Genomic DNA, 27,973 nt, shown 5'->3' with positions numbered 1-27,973 from the left:
CTGTCTGTCTGTGTGTGAGTGAGAGTGTGTGTGTGTGCATGTCTGTCTGTGTCTGTGAGTGAGAGTGTCTGTGTGTGTGCATGTCTGTCTGTCTGTGTCTGTGTGTGAGTGAGTGTGTGTGTGCATGTCTGTCTGTGTCTGTGAGTGAGAGTGTGTGTGTGTGTGCATGTCTGTCTGTCTGTGTCTGTGTGTGAGTGAGTGTGTGTGTGCATGTCTGTGTGTGTGTATCTGTGTGTGTGTCTGTCTGTGTGTGTGTGTCTGTCTGTCTGTCTGTGTCTGTGTGTGTCTGTCTGTGTCTGTGTGTGTCTGTCTGTGTGTGAGAGTGTGTGTGTGCATGTCTGTCTGTGTGTGAGTGAGAGTGTGTGTGTGTGTCTGTCTGTCTGTCTGTCTGTCTGTCTGTGTGAGTGAGGGGGGGGAGCGTGGTGCCTGTATCCCATGGCTTGCATGTGGAGATGGGGAAATTTCATGGAGTGGCCCTCCCTTTTTGCCTTGACATGGGTCCCAAGGCTCGCACTTGGGTTGTCAGGCCTTTTATCCTCTTCGCCAGTCCTGGCGCATTGTTTTGATGTAACAGCTCGGTTAGGTTTTCCCCTGTGATCAGCTTGTCAGGATCACAGCCCTTGGGATTGTTCTTGTCCTACAGCCTTGAGGCTCTGAGTTCAAGCCCCAGTGCGGCAAACAAGAAAGGAGGGGGGGAGAGAGTCCTTTCCTCTTATCTTCAGACCTCCAGGAAGTCTTCTCAGATTGCATCCCTGTGGTGGGGCTGTGCTGGGTGCTGGGCACACACTGTACTCACAAGTCTTTCATCTGGATGAATCTGGCTGTGGGGTACTGCGTACCCCGCCCCTCACCCTCAGTTGTGCAGGGTTAGGAAGTTTTTCTATCCATTAACTCTCTATAGGAGGTGTTCATGTTCCTGACCAACCGGCATACCTTTGGCCACCTGCTGTCCCTGGATAACTACCAGACCACCCACCTACACAACGATCTCTGGGAGGTGTTCAACAACCCTGAGGTAAGACCTGGGTGTTGAACCTGGGCTGGAACTCAAAGTGGCTCCAGTTGGCTGAACTTGTCAACTGGAGACTGCATGACCTGTTCTCCATCAGTCCCCGCTCACCTCTCGTATAGAGGGACACATTGCCACCTAGTGGAGCAGGGAGCTATGACTTCATTGAGCCCTTTTAACCTTTGGGCCACCCTTATTTTGGTTTTAATGTGGGTCTTTCCTGGCTTGGCTTACCCCTGGGAGTGTTGCCTTGACCAGAGGAAGCAGCAGTTGTGACAGTGTGTGACAGTATACACAAATGATGGGGTGTGTAGCTGATATGGGCATCTGTACATGCCTGTATACAGGCAGATGTACGGATAAGCGTAAATGTGAGATCCTGTGTGTCCCGACAACAGCAGGCACATGGAATGTGCCTCTGACCAGGTCACACCTACGCATGTTTTGAGGGGCCTGAAGGCTGGAGACTCTTCAGGAGCCACCAATGCTGTTATGCTTGAGGTGACCACAGCTGACCCAGGGCAGGCCTGGGATCCCCATTCCATGTTGCATTCTCTGCAGGATTGGAAAGAGAAGTACATCCACGAGAATTACACCAAGGCCCTGTCGGGGAAGCTGGTGGAGACGGTAGGGGGGGCTCATAACCCACACTTGCTGCTATGGGAGTGCATACGGGTGGAGATTCAGTAGGTTCTGGGGGAAGGGGGAAGCACCTGTCTGTCTGTCTGTCTGTCTGCTCTGGCAGTGCCTGGGGTGGATTGGCCTCTCTCCCAGCAGCACTTTCCAGCCGAGGTCTGTAGATACTGACAAGAAGGACAGAACTGCTGGACATGGTGGTGTAACCCTGTAATCCCAAAACTCAGATGGTGTCTTAGTCAGGGTTTGTATTCCTGCACAAGACATCATGACCAAGAAGCAAGCTGGGGAGGAGAGGGTTTATTCAGCTTACATTTCCACATTGCTGTTCATCACCAACGGAAGTCAGGACAGGAACTCACACAGGGCAGGAACTTGGAGGCAGGAGCTGATGCAGAGGCCACGGAGGGATGTTACTTAGTGCCTTGCTTCCCCTGGCTTGCTCAGCCTGCTCTCTTATAGAACCCAGGAACACCCCAGCCCAGGGATGGCACCACCCCCAATGGGCCTTCCCCCCTTGATCATTAATTGAGAAAATACCTTACAGCTGGATCTCATGGAGGCATTTCCTCAAAGGAGGCTCCTTTCTCTGTGATAACTCCAGCTTGTGTCAAGTTGGTACACAACACCAGCCAGTACAGATGGAGATGGAGGCAGAAAGATTATCCCCAAACAGAGCCTCTGAGCCAGGAGTGAGGGATGGGCCTCTCTCTTCTCACTCACACCAGTAGTCTCTGCCTAAGGTGCACACTCTCCCCAGGCTGATACTGGTAGCAGCAGCTGTAACCTTGGCTGGAAAGTCTGTCTTTCTTCAGCCCCTCAATCCATCTAACAACATCCACTGAGCCCTTACTGCTGCCCTTACTGCTCTGGGACACTCAGAGAGTTCCCGGAGGACCAAGGAGTGGGCTGGGGTGGGGACAACTCATGAGAAGCCCCACAGGGGTTCCCACATTTTTAGGAGGACATGGTTCTGTCATTCTGGAGTCTTCATGATGGAGTCTTCACTCTTTCCAGCCTTGTCCAGATGTCTACTGGTTCCCCATCTTCACAGAGGCAGCCTGTGATGAGCTGGTGGAGGAAATGGAACACTATGGCCAGTGGTCTCTGGGTGATAATAAGGTAATGCCTCAGACGCCCGGGAGGCTGCGGGAGACCGCCCTTCTAGGTTCTTCTCTTGGTTACCTAGCCAGTCAGCCCAGGACTCTCTTCTTTCAGGCTGCAGGCAGGCAAGAGCACAAGGTTTAGAAACAGGGTGTGTAGGTTCCCAGGCAGACGCTGCCAGTTGTGTGGCTTTGAGCTGCTTTAAAGTGAGGTTCAAAGTTTTTATCACCTGGCTTGTCTGTTGAATGCTTCAGCTTCCTGCCCAGGGCGAGCATTTGAAAATGGGGAGAAATGAGCCAACGTGGTACAAAGGGCATTGGGTGCCAGGTCCACATTCATCAGACATCTGATGCAAGTGGCATGGTGAAGGTTGTCGTCTGGACTCTATGCCTACATATGACTTGGGAACTTTCAGCATTGCCCTTAAAGATGCACACGTTCCTACATCTCTGTGCCACCGGCTGGCTGAAGTCTGACCCTACAGCTGGACTAACTGAGCGGGCTACCTGCCCAACCTATTTATTTCTGGGAAGATCTCTGCTTTAGTGACAGGGACATTCATGGACCCCAGAACCTAGGTGAATGGTAGCTCCTGTATCTTTGCCATTTCTAAGGGACTTAAAAATACCATGTAGCTCCGCGGCAGAACACCTGCTGAGTGCCACAAGGCTCTAGGCTCAGTTCTCAGCACCAAAGACAAAACCCCCGAAGCAGACATGCGTTGTCTCCCAGTTCCTGAGGGTCAGAATCCAGGCCTGCCTCACCTGGGTCCTCTGCTTGGGATCTCATAAAGCTGCAGCTTGGAGGTCTGCTGGAGCTGTTCTCTGCCTATGGATTGAGGACTCATTATCAGCTCATGTTGTTGTTGCTGGAGCTAGTCCATTCCCTGAAGCTGGAGAACAGAGCCATGTCCTGCCTGCTCAAGATTCTCTGTTAAAAGGCTCACCTGATAGATCTGACCACCCAAGATAACCTTTCTGTTGATTAACCCAAAGCCAGTAGGTTAGGACTTTAATGATGTCTGCAACGCCCCTCCTTTGTCATATAATGTTCTATCCTGTACCAAAGTCAAGGGGAAGGACTGGGTATCGGGCTTGGGAGTCTGGGTGCCATCTTCGATTCTCTCTCTGGTCACTTCCAGGACACCCGTATCCAGGGTGGTTATGAAAACGTGCCCACTATTGACATCCACATGAACCAGATCACCTTCGAGCGGGAGTGGCACAAGTTCCTGGTGGAGTACATCGCCCCCATGACAGAGAAGCTGTACCCTGGTTACTACACCAGGGTGGGTCTGCCTGGAGGCAGCAAGATCAGGGATGGTGGGCACAGTTCCAGCTTTAGGGAGAGCCAGGCTAGATGTTTTGGTCTCCAAGAGAGACTAATATCTCCACTCCATTAAGTGAGGTATGAAGAGAGAGACAGACAGAGAGAGAGACAGAGAGAGAGAGGGAGGGAGAGAGAGGGGGGAGGGAGAGAGACAGAGAGAGGGAGAGGGAGAGAGAGACAGAGATACAGACAGAGAGAAAGGGAAGGAGGGAGAGACAGGGAGGGAGGGAGAGAGAGAGAGGGAGGGAGGGATGGAGGGAGGGAGAGAGACAGAGACAGGGAGGGAGGAAGGAAGGAAGAAGGGAGGAAGGAAGGAAGGAAGGAAGGAGAAAGGAAGGGAGGGAGGAAGGAAGAAGAAAGGAAGGAAGGAAAGAAGGGAGGAAGGAAGAAGGGAGGAGGAAGGAAGGAAGAAGGGAGGGAGGGAGGAAGGAAGAAGGAAGGGAGGGAGGAAGGGAGAGATCCGGCTGAGTGGGGCCTTGAGAAGCACCCATGGATCTGGCATGCTTTCCTAGGCTCTGACTGTGCCTCTTGTGAATCTTTCCTTTGTCTGTCTGTCTGTTGTCTGTCTGTCCTGGGTATTGCACATAGGGCCTTGCATGTCTTGACAGTCATTTTACCACAGAGTTACATCCCTAGCTCTCTTAATTTTGTTGCTGTTTTTTTTTTTTTTTAAACCAGAAATAGGTCTTTTGAGACAGGGTCTCTATACAGAGCAGTCTGGCCTTGGGACGATCCTTGTTTGGCCTCCCAAGAGCTGGGATTACAGGCATGAGCCACCAAGGCTAGATCTTAGTTTCCTGTTTTCTTCTCTATTTTGAGACTGGGTCTCACTAACTTGCTCAAGCTGACCTTGAACACAACCCAGGCAAGCCCAGGACTTTAGACGCTCCTGCTTCCGCTTCCCAAATAACTTGGATTATAAAGTGCTTACTATCTAGTTAAGCGTTCTATGCTCTTATTTATTTGTTTGTTTGTAAATGTATTCAGTTTGTTTCGCTTTTTAAGTTTTATTTTTATTTATATGTAGCTGTGTGTACTTGGATATGGGGTGTTTGAGGGGGCCAAAAGAAGGTGTTGGATCCTCTGGAACTGGAGTTACAGATAGCTGTGAGCTACCATGTGGGTGCTGACTGATCCTGGATCTTCTGCAAGAGCACCCTGTACTCTTCACCACTGAGCCATCTCTCCAGCCTTGCTCTCTGTCTCTTTAAACCTTGCCGTTATCATCGCACTAGTCCACCAAAGAAGCCACTCAGCTGGCTGCAAGCCCACTCCATCCCCTCCTGTCCTATGAGTCTGTCTTCATGTCTACCCAGCAAGCACTTCATCAACTGAGCTACAGTCCCCCATTTCCTACACCACTCCCCCCCCACCCCCCACCCCCTCCAACCCCGCTTTGGCATTTTGAGCCAGGGTCTTTCTGTATAGCCCAAGCTTGGCTAGAACTTGCTATGTAGACTAAGCTGGCCTCGAACTTAAAGCAATTCTCCTGCCTCACAGGCATGCCTGCCTGTCTTAGTTAGGGTTTTACTGCTGTGAACAGACACCATGACTGAGGCAACTCTTGTGAGGACAACATTTAATAGGGGCTGGCTTACAGGTTCAGAGGTTCAGTCTATTATCATCAAGGCAGGAACATGGCAGCATCCAGGCAGGCATGGTGCAGGAGGAGCTGAGAGTTCTACATCTTCATCTGGAAGCCACTGGGAGAAGACTACTTTCCAGGAAGCTAGGACTAGAGTCTTAAAGCCCACGCCCATAGTGACACACTTCCTCCAATAAGGCCACACCTACTCTAAAAAGGCCACACCTACAAATAGTACCACTCCCTGGGCCAAGCATATTCAAATCCCTACACTGCCCTTTTTTGTTTGTTTGTTTGTTTGTTTGTTTGTTTGTTTTTTGTTTTTCAAGACAGGGTTTCTCTGTGTAGCCCTGGCTGTCCTGGAACTATGTCTGTAGACGAGGCTGGCCTTGAACTCAGAAATCCACCTGCCTCTGCCTCCCAAGTGCGTGCGCCTCCAGGGCCCGGCTACACTGCCCTTTTCTTTTTCTTTTAACTTTATGTTAAAAGAAAAATGTGTATGAGTGTTTTGTCTGCACGTGTGTCTGTTCCCCATGGGTATACAGCGTCTGCGGAGGACACAGAGGTGGTCAGGACCCTGGACTGGAGTTGCTGATGGTTGTGTCACCACACGGGTGCTGGAAATGGAACCCTGGTCCTCTGGGAGAACATACCTTCTCTAGTGCACCTGGGCCTATTCTCAGGGAATCAGCAGTGTATATAGTGGCCAGAGAGGGAAAGCAGAGTTGGACTCCTTCCTGTTCCCACTCTGCCTTCCTTTCCTTCCTTTCTCTTCCTATCCCCCACTCTTCTTGCCCCTTCCCTCTTTCCGTACGTTCTTCCTGAGACTCTTCTGTGCCAGCGGCTCTGCCAGGCACTGGACAATGTCAGTAGCCCCACCCTCTGGGAGTGAACTTCACAGCAGACTAGGTAGACCCTCACTGCACACCCTGCCTCTCCTTGGCCCTTTAAGCCTCTCTTGACTGATGTGCTTTCTCACCCTCTGCCCTGTCACAGGCCCAGTTTGATCTAGCTTTCGTCGTCCGCTACAAGCCTGATGAGCAGCCTTCCTTGATGCCCCACCACGACGCCTCTACCTTCACCGTCAACATAGCCCTGAACAGGGTTGGGGAGGATTATGAGGTGAGCCAGGGCCTCAGGCCTCGGGGACAGGCTGAGGGAGGAGCCAGGCTGCGGTGAACAGAACCCAGTGTTTATGACTGAGAGGTCCAGAGCTCAGAGGGAGATGATGCTAGGTATGTGGGGAGGGCTTCCTGGAAGAGTAAATCAAGGCACAGCTTGGCAGGCGCAAGTGTCTCCACAGGAACCACGCACAACCTCCAGAAGGTCGGGGCAGTGTTTTTGCATCCCTCCTTCTTCCTCAGGAGTCCCGTGTCCTGTAACAGGTTTCTTCACCTCTGTTTGCTTCTGTCTTCATGTGAGTTGTGAGAACATGTGAGGTGGACCCAGGTCATGGCTTATCAAAAACCCCAATAAATACTGAGTGATAGCCACTGGTGAAGGAGCTTGGGGACTCTCCTCAGGAGAAGGAAGAAGGTTTCTTTGGGAGTATGGAGACTGTTAGCCTTGGTCTAGGGCACAAACTTGTGGCTGGAAGAAAGCATGAGGGAAACCAAGAAGGCGTTGAGGCAGAGGAAAGCCGTTCTGAGGGCCTCTCCTAGGCCTCTGTGGAGGGCCAGTGGGTAACCTAGCTTGGACCTCCATCCATGTCTGTATGTGATTAAAAAAAAAAAACATATTGAGAAATGGTCACCAATCTCTGGGTTCACCATGGCACTATATAAAACCAGGCATGGTGGTATGACGGCTGTCATCTCAGCACTTAGGAGAGGCAAGAAGAACACAAGTTCAAGGTCATGTTTGGCCACATAGCAAGATCCAGGCCATCCTGAGCTACATTTGTCTCTATCTTCAAAACCAAAAAAAAAAAAAAAAAAAAGCTATTGTTACAGGAGCTTACCGGTGGGACGACTCAAGACAATTTATAGCTAATTGAAAGCTAGCTAGGACCACAGCTAAGTGTCCAGAACACAGTTGTTTTGAGACAGGGTTTCTCTGTGTAGCCCTGGCTGTCCTGGAACTCACTCTATAGACCAGGCTGGCCTTGAACTCAGAGATCCACCTGCCTCTGCCTCCCAAGTGCTGGGAATCCACCTGCCTCTGCCTCCCAAGTGCTGGGATTAAAGGCGTGCGCCACCACCGCCCAGCGAACTTGAGGTTTTTAAAGGCAGAAACCAAACATTGCCATGCCACTTGGCAGCCGCAGGGAGCTTCCCAGAAGTAAACAGTTTGAGAGTCAGGTAATTTTCCATGGGTTCTCCATCAAGGAGATCACAGCCTAGCTGAGCCTGGAGTGGCCTCAGCAGGAGTTCAAGATGGAAGGACCTCTGTGTTGTTTTGCCCTATCGTACTGTATTTTAAAGAACTTATTAGCAGGAAGTTATGTATGGGGGGCACCTGGGAGGCAGTGACAGGATGTTCTCTTTGAGTTCAAAGCCAGCCTGATCTATATAGTGATTTCCAGGATAGCCAGGGCTATGTAGAGAGACCCTGTCTTTAAAAAGGCAAACAAAACAAATGAACAGTGAAGCTATATAGCCCTGAGCCTTGAGTTCTCAACCAGGAGAGGTTTTGACCCCAGGGGATTCAGCGATACCTGAAGATAGTTTGAAGTGTCAGACTCTTCGGTTGTTACTAAGATCTAGTATGACTAGAGGCTAAGATTACCCAGGACAGCCCAGGCAACAAAGTATCTATAGTTCTAGGGATGAGCTACCCTCCTGCTGAGCCACACCCCCCAAGCAGTACTGAGCTAACCGTATGAATGAATGTATGTATTTGTTGTGTTTGATTTTCAGACAAGGTCTCGTGTAGCCCTGGTTGGTCACACACTTGCTATGAAACTAAGGCTAGCCTTGAACTCATAATTCTGTCATTGAGCTGGACGGTGGTGGCGCACGCCTTTAATCCCAGCACTTGGGAGGCAGGGGCAAGCGGATTTCTGAGTTCGAGGCCAGCCTGGTCTGCAGAGTGAGTTCCAGGACAGCCAGGGCTACACAGAGAAACCCTGTCTCAAAAAACCAAAAACCAAAAAATAACCCCAATAATTCTTCTGTTGCCACTTTTTGAGTGCTGGGATTACAGGTCCACATGTACCTAACTCTCTGTGTGTACTCTTGCTTATCACTGTCAGCTGTCTACAGAAGCAGAAACTGAGGTTAGGGGAATTACAAACTTAGAAAAGGGTGAAGGATGGAGGTGACCTTTGCCCAGGAATGCCTGTCTCCGAGGTCTGCCTCCATATCCCCAGCCCCTCAGTGCTGCTAGGCCCCTTGGCCATGATAGAACAGAGGATGTGAACTGGGGAAGAACTCACGGATGATTCCTCTTTTCCCAGGGTGGAGGTTGCCGATTTCTGCGCTACAACTGCTCCGTGAGAGCCCCAAGGAAGGGCTGGGCCCTCATGCACCCCGGGCGGCTCACACACTATCACGAGGGGCTTCCCACTACCAAGGGCACACGCTACATTGCTGTGTCCTTCGTGGATCCCTAACTGGGCAGTGCCTGCCTCTGTTCGACCTATCTCTTCGTTGACAACCACTGCCCAGCAGCCTTTGGGGCCAAGGAACCCAATCTAGCCTCTGATTCCTGAACTCCTGTTGCTCTTGAAGCCGCCAGTTGGAACGACTGGGTGCAGGCCAGAGATGGGGCGCCCCCTCCAAGACTGGGGCTGCCCATGGTGCTCCCACTAGTCTTAGGAGATGGTGGTAATGTCCATCTTCCTGGAGTTCCCAGCCTCCCTCCTTCCTCTGACTTTCCCTGGGGCCAGATCTCTGATGGAGCTGCCTGGGATGCTGGGGAGTGAGCAGCTTTGCCTAGAGTACCTCTGGAAGAGCTAGCCCCCAGGATTCTGTTTCGAGTTTCAGTGCTACCAAGATCTGGTTCAACTCACCTACCCCAACTCCACCCCGAACCTAGGACTGTTGATGCCCTCCCTCTCTTCCAAGTTTTTATCACCAGAGCAGATAGTTGTCTCTATTGAGACTGTAACTCAGAATCCTCCCAGAGGGGCAGGAAAGACGTCTGTGACAATGCTTGGTTCTCTATTGACCCTGCTTGGGAGAGGGGCATGTGTCCACACTGTCCCAAAGCCTCTGGAGACAGGGACAGAGATGAGAATTCTATTAAATGTTCAAACCACTGTATGAGAGATGCCAGCATACACTCGACTGTCAGATATCGGCAGGGAGTGCTGCGTTGTGAGAGCCCGTGGCTGGAAGGACAGACTGTCAGTAGACTGTAGGACTCCTGTTTCTCAAACCCAATGCCTTGTGGCCTGTAGGGTGCATTTATGTTTTATAAACGCCTCTACTATGAGATGGGAACTGGCTGGGACATAGTGTTTCAGTTGTCGAGACCTGCATTACCCGTCACTGCTGCTTCCAGCCTTTGCCAGCCCTTCCTGCAGCCATGAACACGAAATAAAGAACAGAACTTTGGGCGGCCCCCACCGCACCCTGGGCACACTGGTTCTGGTTATACTTCAAGAATTTACTATTATGATCTAACATCCCTGTAGCCCAGGCAGGACTCCAGCTCGGTTTGAGTCCTTGTTTGAACCCTAAGAACTGGCATTACGGGCATGCTACCTGGGACCTCATGCACCCAGGTAAGAGTGTACCTCATGCACTCTGCTAAGAGCTACCATCTATCCATCTCTTAAGGTAATCTGGCTATAATGCAAGTGAGGCCCTCAGCACATAGCCCTCCTGGGTAAGGGCCATTTCTTCTTCTCAGGTAGAGAAATAACTGTTGGCTTAGGGACAGACATGGCAAGGAAGTGATAGAGACAGGGGTTTGAATATGGTTTCTGCAATTGAAGCTATCAAATCCCTAAGGGATTGTTATCAGCGGTTATAAGGCAGAAAAAAAAAAAAAAGGTTATAAGGCAGAAAAAAAAAAAAAACACAACCAAATGTGCTTCATTGTAAAGTGCATTTGTGGTCAATGTAAAATGTCGGCAGTGGCCATAAGAGCAAACCAGTGTAGGAGCAGTAGGAATGGCCAGCCAAGTATAAGCTGTTGCTGTAATTTATATGAATTTTGCCTCCCATGTGACTTTTCCCCATGTCTGAGGCATTTTGGGGGGGATGGGGAAGGGGGTGCTATTGGCTTCTAATAGACAGACAACCCCTAACCACTATGGACAAAAAACCAATTTATCCTATTTCAGTAGTGCTGGAGAAGGCTTGCCAGCAGACACCACTTGAAGATGCCACTGAAGCTGTGTGACCTCATGATACCATGTGGCCTTAGTGTGAAGTGGCGGGAGGGACACAGTGTTTAGTTCTGGTAGGCAAAGACCCCTGAAGCCTGGAGGATGTAGATGGCTGGAAGAGGTGGGGTAGGCGGATCAGACTGTAAAGGGCTGGTTCCCTAGGTGGCTGTCCCATAGTCTGGTTTCTTATGGAGAAGGGGGAGGTTATTGTGGTTTTTCAGCTGGTGTCTCTGTTGTGATCTGGAACTCATATCATCTAGACTGGCCTTGAACTCAGGCAGTCCTCCTACCTGGCTCCCTAGCACCCAATGTTACAAGCTTGCTTCTTCTTCGTCTGTTTTCTGTTGCTACACTGTTACAGAACACTACAGGTCTGGTAATTTGCAAAGACGCAGGGGTATCCAGCCTTTTGACGTTGCCACCAGATGCCATCATCTTCAAATGTTGTTGAGCTGATTTCTTAGCTATCTTAGGACACGTACGTGACACTCAGGCCGCAGGTTGGATATACCTGGGTTAGAAGTTTATATCATTGGATGTGGTGGTGCACATCTGTAATCGAAGCACTGGGAGGCAGAGGTGGGAGAATGGAAAGTTTCAAGCTAGCTTGGGCTACATAGAGACCCTGTCTCAAAAAAACAGTAACGGATGAAAGCAAAGCATAGAAGTTGATGAGTTCTGGAGGCTGTGCCGTGGCAGAGAACATGACATGGCCAGGCAGAGGGTGCACATACCTCAGATTTCTCTTCCCCTGAGGCCATCATGGAGGTCCACTCTCCTGGTCTCATCTAATCCTGATTACTCCCCGGAAGTCATTGCCTTTAATAGGTCTTTCCACAAGTGAACATGGATGGTGTCTTAGGTTTCTGAGGGTTTGAAAAAAAACCCTCACTAAAAGCAACTTGGAGAGAGGAAAGAGTTTATTTCAAGTTACAACTTTTTTTTTGTTGTTGTTTTTTGGTTTTTTCGAGACAGGGTTTCTCTGTGTAGCCTTGGCTGTCCTGGAACTCACTTTGTAGACCAGGTTGGCCTCGAACTCAGAAATCCACCTGCCTCTGCCTCCCAAGTGCTGGGACTAAAGGCGCCACCACCGCCTGGCAAGTTACAACTTTTAAGTCACACTCTTACTGAGGGAAATCTGGACAGGAACTAAGTAAGGCAAAGGCTATGATGGAACACTGCTTGCTGGCTTACTATATGTGGCTTGCTCATCCTGCTCTCTCTCTCTCTCTCTCTCTCTCTTTCTCTCTCTCTCTCTCTCATTTTTTTATCTTATTTTTTTGAGACAAGTTTTCTCTGTGTAGCAGCCCTGTCTTGGAATTCACTCTGTAAACCAGGATATGGCCTTGAAGTCACAAGAGATCCATCTGCCTCTCCCTCCTTAGTGCTTGGATTAAAGGCATGAGCAACCATGCTGGTTTATCATCCTGCTTTCTTATAAAACCTAGGGCCACCTGCCTGACCATAGTAATGCCTACATTGAGCTGGGTCCTTCCACATCAATCACCAATCAAGAAAACACTCCACAAGCTTGCCCACAGTTCGATCTTATGGAGGTATTTTCTCTACAGATTTCCTCTATTCAGATGAGTCTAGCTTGTGTCAAGTAGACAAAAAAACAACCCCAAAACTGGCCAGCACAGATATCAAGTAGGTGAAAAGGAGTTAGAACTCCACTTGGAAACAACCAGTCATTCAGGAATTGTGTACACTGGAGCTGCTGATTTGGCTCATCCAGTAATCTCCTAAACAAAACTGATGACCTGAGTTTGCTTCCCAGAACCTACCATGTAAAGGATAGAAGGAGAGAACTAACTCCACACATGTACCCCTACATACATCATTCATGAGTGCACACACGCACACACACTAATAATAAAAATTAAAAATCATGTATGCCTTTTAGAGGATTCTTGAGTTTTGTTCATTTGTGGCAAAGTTTCCCGTGTAATCCAGGCTGACCTCTCACCTGTGGTCCCCCTGCCTCAACTCCTGAGTACTGGGATGACGGACATGAACCGTCATGTCCTGGCAAGGGTTGTTTCTAATAGTGACCATTTTCTGGTCTATGTAATTTATAAACACAGTGGAAACATTGATCAAAATAGGAATAATTGACATAAGAAAAGCCCCCTGCAGTTGGACCCCACCCAGTACTTCCTGGACCCATTTCTAGTGGCAGCCCGCAGCATTGAGGGACCTTGTCATTGAGGAGTTAAAGGACGAGCCTCACAGTTTGGAGTTTGGTTTAGGCAAGGCCACGTGGAGGGTAAGATTAGAAGCCTGGGGATAGGCTCAGAAGTCCCTTCTGCTGTCTAGGTTGGGATGGGAGACTAGGCCAAAGCTTTCAGGAAGTTACAGAAGATTAAGAGTGGACAGGAGAGATTTTAGGAAAGCTCTTCCAAGCCTCTGGCTTGGATAAGATCCTGCCAGAGAAAAAGGAAACAGAATCCACAGCTTTGTACTCAAAGAATTCCCTGGGGAGGCTGGAGATGATGGAGGCGGAGTTACTCAGTGCATAGTGTACCCCAAGGCGAGCGCTGGGTGTGACTCTCCAGCTCAGAGTCAGACATTCCAGACAGGAGGCTGCCCTATGGGCAGCTCCCGTGACTCACCTCTCTGGAAACTCGTAACTGGAGTGCTGATTTACCCCTGAGGCAGTTTGTGGCATGACTCTACCCTGGCTATAGGGCAGTGCCAGTCGGTAGAAAACATTACAGGAAAGCTAGGTGTGTCGGTGAGATGACTACAATCTTAGCCCTTGGGAGGTAGAGTAAAAAAGATCATCGGTTCAAGGCTAGTTTGGGCTACACAGTGGGAAGCCTGCCTCATAATAAACAAAAGCAATGTCTTATGCTCAGGCCACTCATTTAGAATATTCAGCTAGCCATATTATATGCTTTTAAATACTTGGTTTATTGTTTTTATTTAATGTGTATGAGATCCTGCTTGCATGTATGAAAGTGTATGAGATGTGTGCCTGGTTCCCATGGAGGACAGAGAGGACACTGGATCCCCTGAATTGTAGTTACAGATGTGAGCTAACATGTGGGTGTTGGGTCCTCTGTAAAAGCCATCTCTCTAGGGCCCAGCCACATTTATTTATCATGTGTGGTTGATGCACACATGCCATGGCTCTTGTATGGAGGTTAGAGGACAACTTTTTACTAGTAGGTTCTTTCCTTCCACCATGTGGGTTCCTAGAGATGGAACTCCAGTTGGTAGACTTGGTAGCAGCCATTTATACCTACTGAGCCATTTTGTGACCTCTACTATTAGTTATACTTTTAAAAGTAAGAAGAAACGGGAATTTTTTTTTTTTTTTTTTTTTTTTTGGTTTTTCGAGACAGGGTTCCTCTGTATAGCCCTGGCTGTCCTGGAACTCACTCTGTAGACCAGGCTGGCCTCGAACTCAGAAATCCGCTTGCCTCTGCCTCCCAAGTGCTGGGATTAAAGGTGTGCGCCACCACCGCCCAGCTTCCCCCCCCACCCCCGACAGGGTTTCTCTGTCTAGCTCTGGCTGTCCTGGAACTCACGGTGTAGACCAGGCTGGCCTCGAACTCAGAAATCTGCCTGCCTCTGCCTCCCAAATGCTGGGATTAAGGGTGTGTGCCACCACCGCCCGGCCGAAACAGAGGAATTTAATTAAGATAATGTATTTCATTTAGTCCAGTTTATCCAAAGCTATAACAACATCAATATAAAAAATATTAATAAGGTGGTTTGCATTTCTTTTTATATTAAACATTGGGGTATCTCTCAGTTTGTAGCAGCTGCATTTCAGGGCCTCAGTAGCTACAAGTGGCTGGTGGGTGATACTACAGAGCCCAGGCTTGGAGCCCTCCAAGCTTGGGGTCATACGCTGTATCCTAGTTCTTAGAACAAAGTGAGGGGCCAGTGAATGGCATGTGAGGCTGGATAATCATGCCCTGAGTGTCCTGGGACTGCGTAAAATTAAATACTGCATGTTAGATACCCAGCTCAATGACTGTCATCTGCTGTTTAGTTGCCTCAAAGGCAACTGAAGGACAATTACTGCACCCTAACGGTCTGTTTGTTCCCTTTGAAGACACTCAGATTATGAAATGCAAGTCTGGATTTCAAAGCTGACAGGTGTTACAAGGATCAAATTCTGGAGCAACAACAACAACAAAGCGCACACAAACCTCTAATCCGCACCCTTGTTGTGGCGTCGTGCCCGCCCCTCTCCCCCGCGGTCCACCCTCTCCCCTCCCCCATCCCTGTCCTGTTCTCCCCCCCACTCCCAACCCCTGCTTGACAGCTCGAGGCTCCGCCCTACCCCACCCTGCCGGGCGCTGATCCAAACTACAACTCCCATGATGCACTGGGAGCCCCACCCTACAGCTTGCGTCATCTTCATAGGACACGGGACGGTTACCAGGCACGCGGAGGCTCCTTTTGGAACGCAGAGTCTCTGGACACTGTCTTATAGGAGTGGTAGGGTTGAAGTGACTGCGTTCAGAGGCCATCGGCTCATCCGGACTGCAGCGGGGCGAGTGACGAGCGCAGCCCCCTCCCTTCCCGCTTCTGTCGGTGTGGCGCCGGCTGGTGACGTGTTGGGTGTGATGGCCGCCTCGAGGCCGGGAAGGTGAAGGTGAGAGGGCGAGCGCGCCGGGGTGGTGGAACCGGCAGGCCCGGGCCGGGAGAGTCCTGAGCCACCCGGCTTAGGACGCTGGGACTCTGGGGCCTCTGGGCCCAGAGCTCAGGCTCGGGTCACACGGGCGTTTCCCCTGCTCTGGCGTCGCCACCCGGCCCTCCTCGGCTCTGAGGAGGGGGCGGGCCGCAGGACTCAAGGCTGGGAGGTGGGCTCCTCCTCGAAGCTCCCCACACCCTGTTCTTCTCAGCCCTGTGGTCTCATTCAAGACCTTGCCCCATTCCCGGTTTTCATCCAGTACTTTTCTCTCTCTCTCTCTCTCTCTTTTTTTTTTTTTTGCCAGCAGTTTTTCAGGACCCAGTTCACTGTACCCCACTTACGGTGGAGGTTTTTTTTTTTTTACTTATATGCCTTTTCATTGCACCGTTAAGACCCTGAGGGTTGGAGCTTTTCTTATCTGTCCGTGACCCTAACACCTAACACATTGAAAGGTCACAGTAAATACTGAAAAAGAGTTTGGATGGAAAAAGGCAAAGGTGCTAGCCTCCATCTCTTGTAATACTTTCTATCCTGTTTTTTTGTTTTTTGTTTTTTGTTTTTTGTTTTTTCGTTTTTTTTGGTTTTTCGAAACAGGGTTCCTCTGTAGCCCTGGCTGTCCTGGAACTCACTCTGTAGACCAGGCTGGCCTCGAACTCAGAAATCCGCCTGCCTCTGCCTCCCAAGTGCTGGGATTAAAGGCGTGCGCCACCACCCCCGGCTTTTTGTTTTGTTTTTTTTAACTTTCCCAATCATCTCTCCCCTCGTCAGAAAAGGACACTTGATTGTCCCCTTCTTGTCTTACCTAGGAAAACACAAGTGAGCTTTGGAATCACAGCTAGTGCATTTTGTCGTCTAGGTTGGCTACATGGCTCTATACATCTTCCTCGTACTGTAGGGCCAAGTTTACTCCCTACACTTGAGAATGGAAGGAGATACTTAGAGTAGCAGGGATATGCTGGCTTTTGTCAGGTCTGCTTTTCTTCCTCTCCACTCTCCTTCCACTTCTAGTTGGCAGTTTCCCAGTCCTGGAGGCCAGACCTTGTCCTGACTCAGGCCTTGTCCCTCCACTCTCTGGCTGTGCCTTTGCAAGGACCTCATTGGTGCCTTGCATTAGCACATGGCTAATATTTTAGCACATGGCTAATGTGTTTGTATTGTTGTCATTGTTATTGTCCTCCCACTCCCTGTCCGCACTTCCTTACCTGCTCCCTAAGACCTCAATGACTAAGCTTCCCTCAGGGATGAGTTAGTTTGGCTTTAACACCTGATTAGACATATTTTGCATTTTCTTTCCTGGTTGCCCAGTGACCTCTGCCTTTTCCTTTCCAAGAGTTTGGACAGGTGGAGTCAGCACCATCAGTAGCCAACCTGGACCTGAATCAGCACAGAGGAGACCTCAAATCTTTTTCATCTTTTTGACTCCAGCCATGTCCACGATGCCCAACCTGTGAAGGTCTCTTACCAGCTAGAAAGTAAGTGGAAGCTGTGGTTTGGCCACCATGGATCTGGATGAAGACCAAAAGGGTGTGTTCTGCTGGCTCTCGGGTGGCAGGTCTCTTGGAATAGATCCTGAAGCACAGGGCTTGTGGCTTCCAACTTCTGTTGGAAGAAGCTGCTGTATCTCCTTTCTATTTCTGTGGAGATTTCATTAGTTGACAGTTCAAAATATGGCCAGGATCTATCTCTTGGGCGTCTCTGAAGATTTAGTCTCTTCTCCTTGTTTGTTTGTCCCTGTGCTGGCTCCTTTCTGTCTCTGCTTGCAGAGGTTGGATCCTTATCATGGCTCCAAGAGTCTGCTGTGTCCTTTACCCTCTGTACTCTTTCGTTCCAATTTCTCAGCTTCTCCTCTGTTCCAGTTGTGCAGCAGACGATCTCTGGACCTGTTTTGTTTTCTCTGCTAGGAGTTGCTGCATATAAACTGGGTAAGGAGGTGGTGTGGATTCAGGGAGCCACACCTGGGATCCAAGCACCTTGCACTGAGTTTTGCTACTGCTGTGCAAGCACCTAATCCTCCCCACTAATAGCCTGGGTCAACGCAAAGCTTCCGGTGGGCTTCAAGGGCTGTCCTGGTTTCTGTTTAGAACTGCGTTTGTCTCTGATCTGCTTATAATGTTATTACTGTGCTCCTGCAACTTCTGGGGGTGTGAGAAGACTGCCAGATGAATAAGCCTTTTGCTGAACTGTGATCCTTAGAGTTTTTATCTGCTTATCTTTTAGCTTTTCCAGACAGGGTTTCTCTATATCCCTGGTTGTCTTGGGCCTCACTGTGTAGACTTCAGAGATTCGATTGCTTCTGCCTCTCAAGCACTGGGATTAAAGGCATGCCCCATCACTGCTGGGCTGTCCTTAGAATTTTTCTTTTTTTTTTTAAAGAAACCATTTCCAGGAGGAAAGGTTTTATTATTTTTTTAAAGATTTATTTATTTATTATATGTAAGCACACTGTAGCTGTCTTCAGATGCACCAGAAGAGTGCATCAGATCTCATTACAGATGGTTGAGAGCCAACATGTGGTTGCTGGGATTTGAACTCAGGACCTTTGGAAGAGCAGTCAGTGCTCTTAACCGCTGAGCCATCTCTCCATCCCCTGGTCCTTAGAATTTTAAAGCCTGTTAGAAGTTGCCCATTCCCTTTCTTTTGAGACAGGCAAGGTCACATGAAACCCTGGCTGGCCTTGAACTCCCTGATTAACTGAGGATGACTCTAAGCTCTTTTTTTCCAGATTCATTTTGTGTGCTTGTGTGTCACAGTGCGTATGTGGATGTCAGACAACTTGTGGGAATTTGTTCTCTCTACCATGTGGTTTCAGAGGATTGGATTTAGGTTGTTGGATGTGTTAGCAAGAGCCCAGTCTTGAATTGGTGATTCTCCTGCCTCCCATCAGGCTCAGCTAAGAAGTGTCTTCATTGAATTAATAGCTGGATGCAGATCAATTGCAGTGGCACTGTGTTTAAGGCTGCCTTTCTTTCCAGGTCTCTGCCACATTCACATGCACAGAAGTGATTTGGCTATATAGTATTTTACGTATTGATGTCCACAGGAACTTTTTTCTCATGGACCATTGGGTACAGCTAGAGTTATGGGAATTACTCTTTGGAAAATGCTGCTGTTAAATGCTTCAAAACTGGGAGCACTTTGAGGGTGTCAAAAAAACAAAAACAAAAACCCTCAGAATGTGCCATTTAGTGTAACTAACTGATAATGGAGCTGGACCCTGTGGTCCAGCTGTACTTAAGGGACAGGTACCATGCGCCTGCCCAAGCCATGTAGTGGTAACGTGAGGCCTATCAGGGCTTTGCAGAAGAGGAGCAGGAAGTCCGCCTCCTCCCATCACCCTGTGGGGAGGAGAATTGGCAGGCAAAACCCCAGATAGTAAGAGCTCTTTTGGGGCTTTTATGCATATATTTTGCAAACTTGGTACTGTTGTGCACATGGATATGTACAATTTGCTGGTTGGAGGGATTAAGTTTCAGAATCTGATATATTCGTTCATCTCTGTTTACTGGCTGAGCTCCAAATACTTATTTGGAAACTGCTTTTTAGGAAAAAGTGGATTTGGGTATTTAAGGATGGAAGATTTTAGATTGTTTCCCTGGGGGAGGGGGGTATTCACTAAGCAACCTGTACCCATCGCAGCTGTGGCTGGGGAAGGTGGAAATGAAGAGAGTGCTCTGTTCTCAAAAACTGGCTTTCTAGAAGCTCAGCACCTAGGCGTGACTTTAAAAAACAGTTCAAACTAAAAATCTTGTAAGGTTGTGTGGCTGTCCTCTGTGGGTGGGTAACTTCTAAGTCATGTCTAGGAGGAAGGTAAGAGTGTGCAAAGAGGATAGAAAAGGAGTGTGGTTCTTGGCAGAAAGCAGGGTCAAATGCAGACACTTTGCCTGAGAATTAACAGAGCCAGAGAAACTGGAGCCCGGAGCTGCTGTGGTAGGTGTTTGCAGGGCTAGGACTTGGAGCTGCAGGCTCGAGATCAGGGCAGCTTCAGGTCAACTGAACACCCAGCAGGCACTTACAGACCACTTGGTTTTTACTAGTGTGCATGCCCTTGAGTCTTGCATTTACTGAACACTAATACCTCTTGGTTTGCATCCTTGGGCTTGCAGACAGTGGCCACACACCTTGGGAACACTCTTTTCTATATGCCTAGCAGCTATCAATGAACTTTTCCCTTCAACCAAGTCATTTCTGGGCTGGGCACTACTTATCTCCTCCAGCTGACCTTTTTATTCTGTTTCCATGGTAGCAGGTGTGGGGCATGCAGGATGTTAGTAGGGTTACTAACCTACATTGCTTCCCAGCATCCTAGGCTGGTTGCTGGATGGCTGTGAGGAGAGTCTTGTGATCTGGCTGTAGTTCTTTACAGTTCGGGACTGTGACCCTGACTGCTGAGCATGTTGCTTGTGCCATCATTTCTGGTCATCTTACAATGTATATCATATCTTATAAAGAAACCAGGGTTCCAAAGTGAAATGACTGGCTTGGATTTGTGCAGGAAGAACTCAGGGACTCTCACTTTGTGCTGTTGATATCAAGGTCCAGTGCAACCTCACCACATCCTACACTCTCCTCCCTTCCCTGTTCTCCTCTGCCTGCCCCACCCTCTGACTTCAGGGCACTCTTCTTTGCTGTGTTACTATTTTATTTTCAGTGCCCATTCTCAAAGCTCTATTTTCTTTCCTAGTTGAGAAAACTTGTCTCAGATGCTGAGTATGGTGGCCAAGCCCATGATTGTAGCACTTGGGAGATAGAGCAGGCGGATCAGAAGATCAAGGCCTCCATTAAACCCTGTTTTATTAACACCACCCCGCACTCCTATTCTCTCCCCCTCTCTCTTTCCCTCTCTCTTTCCCCCTCTCTCTCTCCCTCTCTCTCTCCCTCTCTCTCTCTCTTTCTCTCTCTCCCTCCCTCTCTTTCTCTCTCTCTCCCTCCCTCTCTCTCCTTCTCTCTCTCTCCCTCCCTCTCTCTCTCTCTCCCTCTCTCTCTCTCTCCCTCTCTCTCTCCTTCTCCCTCCTTCTCTCTCTCTCTTTTTCTCTCTCTCCCCCCTCTCTCTCCCTCTCCCTCCTTCTCTCTCTTTCTCTCTCTCTCTCCCCTTCTCTCTTTCTCTCTCTCCCTCCCCCCTCTCTCCCTCTCCCTCCTTCTCTCTCCTTCTCTCTCTCTCTCTCTCCCCCTCTCTCTTTCACTCTCTCTCTCCCTCTCTCTGAGGAAAGAAGGGGAAGGTGGAACAGCTTTGCGCTCATTTCCTTCCCCTGGCTCCTGCAAAGTCTGTAACACTACAAAAGGGTTTATTGGGTTTATTGATTTGAGTAACACAGATCCATCTCCATATCTGGATCCACCTTTCTGCCTACCTTGAAGATGGCCTTTCTCAAAGGCCCAGTTTTAGCAGTCAGACTTGTGCTTCTTCTCAGGAAAAGCTTTCACTTGGGAGGGACCTTGTGCTGCAGCTTTTGGCACCATTCTTGGGTTAGCTTGTGGGCTTACTCATGAACAGTGGAGAGAGGCTTGATGGTCCACACCATGGCTGTGTGGCTCTGCACAGAGTGACAGGACCAGACAGATGCAGACCCACACAGCTGCGCCGTTCCCCTCATTCTGGGGGGCCTTTTCTCTTTTCATGTCCCAGGCTCTGCAGGCTCCGCTGGGGGAATAGTCTCTCCATGGTTGGAACTCTGAGTAGGACCATCCAAGGCTTGACTTGGGGGCTAGCCACACCTGGGAGACACCGTGCCATATGTTTCTGACTTTTGACCAAAGATCTCTAGGACTTTGGAGTTCAGTGTCATGGCTTCTATGAAGATGTGAGAGATTGAGAAAAGGACACACAAGATAGACTAGCAGAAATTAAATGTCCAGTGTCATCACAAAACAGTATAGAGCTTTTTCTTTTGTTTCCAAGTAGACTTCTACCATACACGATCACAGGAGGAACTGATAGTCTTTTGCTGCTGTCCTTTATTTGTTCATTTGAGACTGGGTCTCATGTATCCCAGACTGACCTTAAACTCAATCTGTAGTCTCAGCCAGACTTCAGCTCCTGATCTACTATCTTCAGCTCACAAGTGCTAGAATCTCAGGCATGTGTTTGCCTCAGTCTTTCCTTTTTGTTTTTAAGTTTTAGAAGTAGATCTTTCTTGCTTGAGGATCACTTTTCTGTGTCTCTACTCCTTAAGCAAATAAAGTCAATAAGGCCATTAGGAATGAGGACACAGTGTTCCCAGACTGCAGTGGTCATAGAAGGAGTGGGCAACCTTGACCTTGAGTGTACTTTGCTGTCACTGTCTAGTGCTCTTCTCAGTTGATGGTGTCAGGAGATAGGTCTACCTGTTTTTTTCTACCACTTCTCCACCTGAGGAGCTGTGTGTATGATTTTGAGATCCAAGATTTCTCCCTTCTCTCTGAGGTACTGGACAGTGTTGAACAGGAAAGGCAGGGATTGCTAGCTTAGATCTCAGGGCTCTATAACCAGATGTTTGTGAATTCACACAGTGTGACGTGGAGATGGGTCCAAATGTGCTGAGAACTCCCTTCTTATTTAAGATGTTGGGAACTTGTCTCTCTTGAGTGAGTCGGGAGCACCCCATATTCTTGGTGGTCCCAGTTCTCTTCCCCCATCTGTGCCCAGCAGCATTTAGTGTGCCTGTGCTCACATAGTGTCGGTTCCCTCGCAGCGAGATGTCCCTGCTCTTTTCTCGATGCAACTCCATCATCAACGTCAAGAAGGATAAGCGACACATGGCTGAGGTGAATGCTTCCCCTCTCAAGCACTTTGTCACTGCCAAGAAAAAGATCAATGGCATCTTTGAGCAGCTGGGGGCCTACATCCAAGAGAGTGCCAGCTTCCTTGAAGGTAAGCTGGGCCCCTGTGAGAAATTTGAGTAAAAGAATTTGGGGGTCCCAGATAGCTTTGTTCTAGGGACACTCAAGCCTAAATGTGTCATTACTCTCAACTGTGCTCAGCCTGGATCCCTGTGGACCCTGAGTACCAGGCAGCTGAGGCTCAAACTATTAAGTAAGGGATTCCTATGTTTTATTTGAAGATTTTGTTTGTTTGTTTTTTCTTTTTTCTCTGTGTATCCTTGGCTGTTCTGGAACTTGTAGACCAGACTGGCCTTGAACTCAGAGGTGTTCCACCTGCCTCTGCCCTCCCAAGTGCTGGGCTTTGCATGCGCCACCACACTTAGTCTGAGACAGGTTTCTGTGTCGCCCTGGCTGAACTAGAACTCAGTCTGTAGACAAGGTTGGCCTCAGAAATCTGCCTGCCCCTGCCTCCCAAGTGCTGGGACTAAAGGTGTGTGCCACCAAGGGTAAGTGAATCTTACCCTGTCAAAATTTTAGTCAAGCAGGCAGGGTTGTGTGGAGTGGGGATGGTCTCAGTGGGCAAAGCCTGGCAGACACTGTTTTCATCTGTGTTTCATCTCCAGCACATGCATAGGTGTGCTCGTGATGCCTATGATCCCAGCACTTCGGAGGTTGTAGAGGGAGGAGCAAGGATTGAAGGTCTTGGCCACTAGTGAGTTTGAGGTCAGCTTGGGCTTTGTGAAACCTTGTCTTCAAAAATCAATCAAGAACAAAACCCTAAAGGCAGGCAGATTAAGGTTTGAGAGTTACCTGACACCTGAGTATCAGAGTGATGGAGCTAGCTTTGCCCTGGTGTCTCTAATGCCACAACCCATGAGTTATATTTGGCCCAGTTCCGGCTGCCATAGCATCAGGTACTGTTGGGTGTTGATTATTCTGGACAGGGCGCCCTGGTTGGTAATTGTAGATTGGCAATAGAAGTGCCGGTTACAAACCCACAGCGCTGCCTTTTCTCCACTGTCAGTGAGGACAGTGAGACAGTGAGGACTGTCTGAGAGCAGCTCCAGCGCATAGCCGTCTCTGGCTCCCTCTAGAAGGGTGCCCTGGTGACATAGAGGTCTGGAGCTTGTCCGTGGAGTCCCATGTGCTTTGTCTTCTTTGTCCTTGGTTTTCTTGTGAGAAGTTCATATGAGGCTGACTTTTCAGGTTTTTCTGCAGACCCTGACAGACACAGAGGTGGTGCTGCAGGGGTTGACCCCTAGCTCAGGTTGACCATCTCTCCAGCCTGCTCATTGTCTCGCATGGGGAAGCCAGGATGTGAGGCCCCATTAAAGAAAAGTCAGTGTCTAGGTTTGTTAACCTACCTGTGCCCTGCCCTGTGCATGGGGCTTAAGGAGAAATAATATCTCCTCAGTAGACAGGTTTGAACCTGAGTCTTACAGTCCGATTGAGGTTGAACTGATTGCAGATCATAAGCCTGTTTATTGAGCAGTAGCTCTGCTCTTCTTCCTGAGCCGGGTAGGGATGCAGAGACTGACCAGGCAGCTGCCTTCCCAGAGTCCGGCCTTCCTCTGCCCTGAGTCATTCATGCACATGGCGTTGTGGACAGGCAGGTGTTTCAGGAAGGTGTCCTGCCATGATTCTTTGATGTGTCTCTTTGTGAAAATATGAGGCCCTTGTTTACTGACCACATGAAGGAAAGAGGCTGAATGTTTTGAGCCTTTTGGGGGTTGTTCTGGGAAGGATGTTTCCTTCCCACCCAGGCTAATAATGAGAGCTATTTAGCCTGTAGGCATTTGTTCAGGGAGCCATGTGCCTGAGAGCCAGCTTCCCTCATGGCATTGCAGAGGTCATGCCCAGGTGCCCATATAAGGGAGGAATGTTGATGCAACTGAGCTGGGGTGCTGGTGTGGGGTAGGGGTGTATGTTAGCCGGGTCACTTCCTTTCATGTACTAACTAGAGTGAAAACTCACTAGGTAGTCTATGACATGCACTTGTCATCCTCCAGAGGCTTTGGGGGAGTGTTCTTGGGACGGGGACCTGCCAGTCTGGCAATTTGTAAGAGTTTGCTGCAGGTCCAAGCAGACATCTGCTTGCCAGATAGCTGAAGCACTTGACTAGTGGAAGGGTGAGGCAGATCTTGCTCAGTCCCATCTTGTATAGTGATTTCTTTTTAACCCATCTGCCTGTCAAGGGCACTGGGGAAAGGCAACCGAGTCATCTGAGCATCCATTCACTCAGCCAGTGATGCTGTGCCTGCTGGCCTAGCAGTCACACAGTGGGTAAAGCAGACAGGTGAGCTGCTAGGTCAGAGAGAAGCACAGCTTGCTGTGAGCACAGACAGGGACCTGCTCGGGTCGCAGTGGAGCCAGGGAAGGCTTCCTGGGCCTGTGCTGGCTGAGCTTGACCTGAGATCACACTACTCCACAGCAGTGTGTCTGCTTCTCAGAACAAAGGTGAATTGGGGTGGGTAGCAGCAAGTAGAGCCTAGAGGGACAGGAGGCTTGTGAGTTTGGGGAAAAGGTGTGATGGACTTAAAAAGTGTGGGCTGACAAGAGGCGGTATGTCAGAGAGGGCCAGCTGGGTCTCAATGTGACGTGGGGCGGGGAAGGCCAGCTGGGTCTCAGTGTGCCGTGGGGTGGGGAAGGCCGGCTGGGTCTCAGTGTGCCGTGGGGTGGGGAAGGCCAGCTGGGTCTCAGTGTGCCGTGGGGTGGGGAAGGCCTGTACTCCTATACTATACTATAATCGTGCCTATGCTGCATGATTCAAATTGTGTATCGTGTACATAAGAAAGCTCAAATGAGACCATCTTTGAAAACTGACTAGGGGGCTGGCAAGATGGCTCAGTGGGTAAAGACACTTGTCTCTTCCATGCTTCACAACCCAGATTCAGTCCCTGGGAGCTACATGGTAGAAGAGGAGAACTGATTCCTTAAATTGTGCTTCTTGAGAGCTCCATATGCACATTGTGACACATGCATGCCACATGCTAAATAAATAAATAAGCAAATCAAAACTGACCATGACAGTGCCTGGCATGTGAGTGCTTTGTAAATATTTACCAAGAAATATTGTGAGTGATGGGGTGGGGGATGGATCAGGGCTTAGGAGCACTGGCTGCTTTGTATTCTAGTTTGGTTCCCAGCATCCAGGTGGTGGGTCACAACCATCCATCACTCTGGTCCAGGGAATCCAGGCCTTTGTCTAACCTCAAAGGGCACCAGGCACAGATGTAGTGCACATATACACATGAAGACAAAACACTGAGGAACATAAAAATAAATCAATACAATCTAAAAAGAGAGAAAAGATAGGACTGTTGAGACAGCTTGGCAGGCAAACGCACTTACTGAGCAAATCTTGAGACCTGAATTAGATTTATGGAACCCAGGTGACGGCAGGAGGGAGCTGATTCCAAAAGTTGTCCTCTGACCTCACATGTACTGTGGCACATAAAACCCTCTCCATCGTGTGCACATACAGCACATACACACACACACACACACACACACACACACACACACACACACACATTTTTTTTTTTTAAGAAAAAAATATTGGGGGCTGGAGAGATGGCTCAGTGGTTAAGAGTGCTGGCTGCTCTTCCAGAGTCTATGTGTTCAATTTCCACCTCATAATCATCTGTAACTGGATCTGATGTCCTCTTCCAGTATGTCATAAATAAGTCTTAAAAAAAAAAGTACTGAAGAATCAGTGTTCAGGTACTCACCCAGCACTTTGCATTTGAACTTTTATTATAAACACTTTGAGAAGTTGCTGTTCTTATGAGAGAAGATGAAGCATAGGAGAACCCTATCAGTCTTGCTTTCCAGTCTGTTCACAGCTGCCACACAGTAGGACCACTCTATGGAGTCTGGGTGGGTGTTCCACCTTGTGTCAGAGCAGGGAGTCACAGAGGTGGTCTTGTGTTGGAGATGAAGGGAGACTGTCAGTCCGGAGCTCCTCTGGCCACACACTAACCCGCGCCATCCTTTCTCTAGACACCCACAGGAATACAGAACTGGACCCAGTTACCACAGAAGAGCAGGTCCTGGATGTCAAAGGGTACCTGTCCAAGGTCAGGGGCATCAGCGAGGTGCTGGCCAGACGGCACATGAAGGTGGCTTTTTTTGGCCGGTGAGTACTTTAAAACCCTCTCTGCTTTTCTTTTCCTGGCTTGGGGGTTGGGGTGGGCATAGATACAGGTGAGGAAGGAGGCCCTCTCTGCTGGGAGCAGTGGTGTACCTGAGTTCATATGCTTCTTTTGATTGATTTTTTTTTTTTTCCTAAGGGAATACTGCTTTATTTCATTTTTTTGTTTTTTGTTTTGGAGACATGGTTTCTCTGTAACCCTGGCTGTCCTGGAACTCACCTTGTAGACCAGGCTGGCCTTGAATTCACAGAGATCTGCCTGTCTGCCTGTCTTTGCTTTCCAGAGCGCTGGGATCAAAGGTATGTACCACTACCACCCAGCTGGAGCTTTTTTTCTTTTTCTTTTTTTTTAATTACATTTTCATTTATGTGTTGGAGATATGTGAAGGTCAAGACAGCTTATGAGAGTCAGTTCTCTTCTGTCTTATGAATCTGGGGATCAAACTAAAAGTTGTCTGGATTAGCCGCAACTGTTTTTACCCACTGAACCATCTCACTGGCTCTTTTATTTTTAATTGTGTTCTTAACATAAAAATCTTCATGGAAGTTGCTAGAGATGGAACCCAGGGCCTCACACATGCTAAGCTCTGTGTCTTGTCCCTGGGCTGCTCCCAGCTCCTGGCTGAGCCATTTAGAAGCTGTGTGTCCCTGGTGAGATGTTGATGATGCCTGCCTGCTGTGGGACCTATGCCAGAGCCTTTCATCTTGTGGGACCAAAATGGTTCCTAGGAAATAGTGGCTTTCTGATCCCCACTCACCTCAGCCCTTGCCAGCCTTTATTCTGGCCTCAGATCTGCTACTGTGGCCTTCTCGCCTCAGCCTCCTGAGTGCTGGGATTTGATAACACTTAATCCTAACCAGGAAGCCTAAAATTGATGAAGAATTTACTGCTCTAGATACCACATACATGGAATCATACAGTATTTTCTGGAGGTTGGTTGATTGAGACTCTATCTATGTAGCCCAGCTATATAAACTACATTGGTCTCAAATGCACAGAGATCCTCCTACCTCTGTCTCCTGAGAGCTAGGATTAAAGGTGTTTGTTACTGCATCCAGCAGTATTTCTCATTCTGTTACGGACTCGCTTCAGCACAGAGTCCCCACGGTTGGTGGTTTGTGTTGTAGCATGTGTCAGAACTTGCTCTATGTATGTGTGTGTGGTGTGTATGTGTGTGGTGTGTATGTGTGTGATGTGTATGTGTGTTTTGTGTGTGTGTGGTGTGTATGTGTGTGGTGTGTATGTGTGTGGTGTGTATGTGTGTGGTGTGTATGTGTGTGGTGTGTGTGTGGTGTGTATGTGTGTGTGGTGTGTATGTGTGTGGTGTGTATGTGTGTGGTGTGTGTGTGTGGTGTGTATGTGTGTGTGGTGTGTATGTGTGTGGTGTGTATGTGTGTGGTGTGTATGTGTGTGGTGTGTATGTGTG

General features: G+C 49.0%; 2 protein-coding genes across 6 annotated transcripts in view; both read left to right on the top strand.

Annotated features, from left to right (window-relative positions):
* Positions 1-10,187, top strand: part of Plod1 (procollagen-lysine,2-oxoglutarate 5-dioxygenase 1) — a 34,022-nt gene extending 23,835 nt beyond the window's left edge. For both annotated transcript variants that reach the window (XM_031379423.1, XM_031379421.1), the window contains exons 14-19: positions 902-1,015; positions 1,571-1,636; positions 2,663-2,767; positions 3,891-4,037; positions 6,660-6,785; positions 9,061-10,187. In XM_031379423.1, coding sequence (XP_031235283.1) covers positions 902-1,015; positions 1,571-1,636; positions 2,663-2,767; positions 3,891-4,037; positions 6,660-6,785; positions 9,061-9,216 — 714 coding nt within the window. In that variant the 3' untranslated portion in view covers positions 9,217-10,187. The remainder of the gene's footprint in view (positions 1-901; positions 1,016-1,570; positions 1,637-2,662; positions 2,768-3,890; positions 4,038-6,659; positions 6,786-9,060) is intronic.
* Positions 10,188-15,321: 5,134 nt separating this feature from the next.
* Mfn2 (mitofusin 2) overlaps positions 15,322-27,973 on the top strand; it is a 32,153-nt gene continuing 19,501 nt past the window's right edge. Inside the window, exons 1-5 of one of the 4 annotated variants that reach the window (XM_031379418.1) lie at positions 15,322-15,556; positions 16,926-17,067; positions 17,452-17,517; positions 22,264-22,442; positions 26,396-26,531. In XM_031379418.1, coding sequence (XP_031235278.1) covers positions 22,268-22,442; positions 26,396-26,531 — 311 coding nt within the window. In that variant the 5' untranslated portion in view covers positions 15,322-15,556; positions 16,926-17,067; positions 17,452-17,517; positions 22,264-22,267. The other 3 variants (XM_031379420.1, XM_031379417.1, XM_031379419.1) reach the window with 3 other exon arrangements.

This window comes from Mastomys coucha, unplaced genomic scaffold, assembly GCF_008632895.1.
Source record: "Mastomys coucha isolate ucsf_1 unplaced genomic scaffold, UCSF_Mcou_1 pScaffold18, whole genome shotgun sequence".
In the NCBI taxonomy this organism is placed as follows: Eukaryota; Metazoa; Chordata; class Mammalia; order Rodentia; family Muridae; genus Mastomys; species Mastomys coucha.
This window is presented reverse-complemented; position numbering and strand designations above follow the sequence as displayed.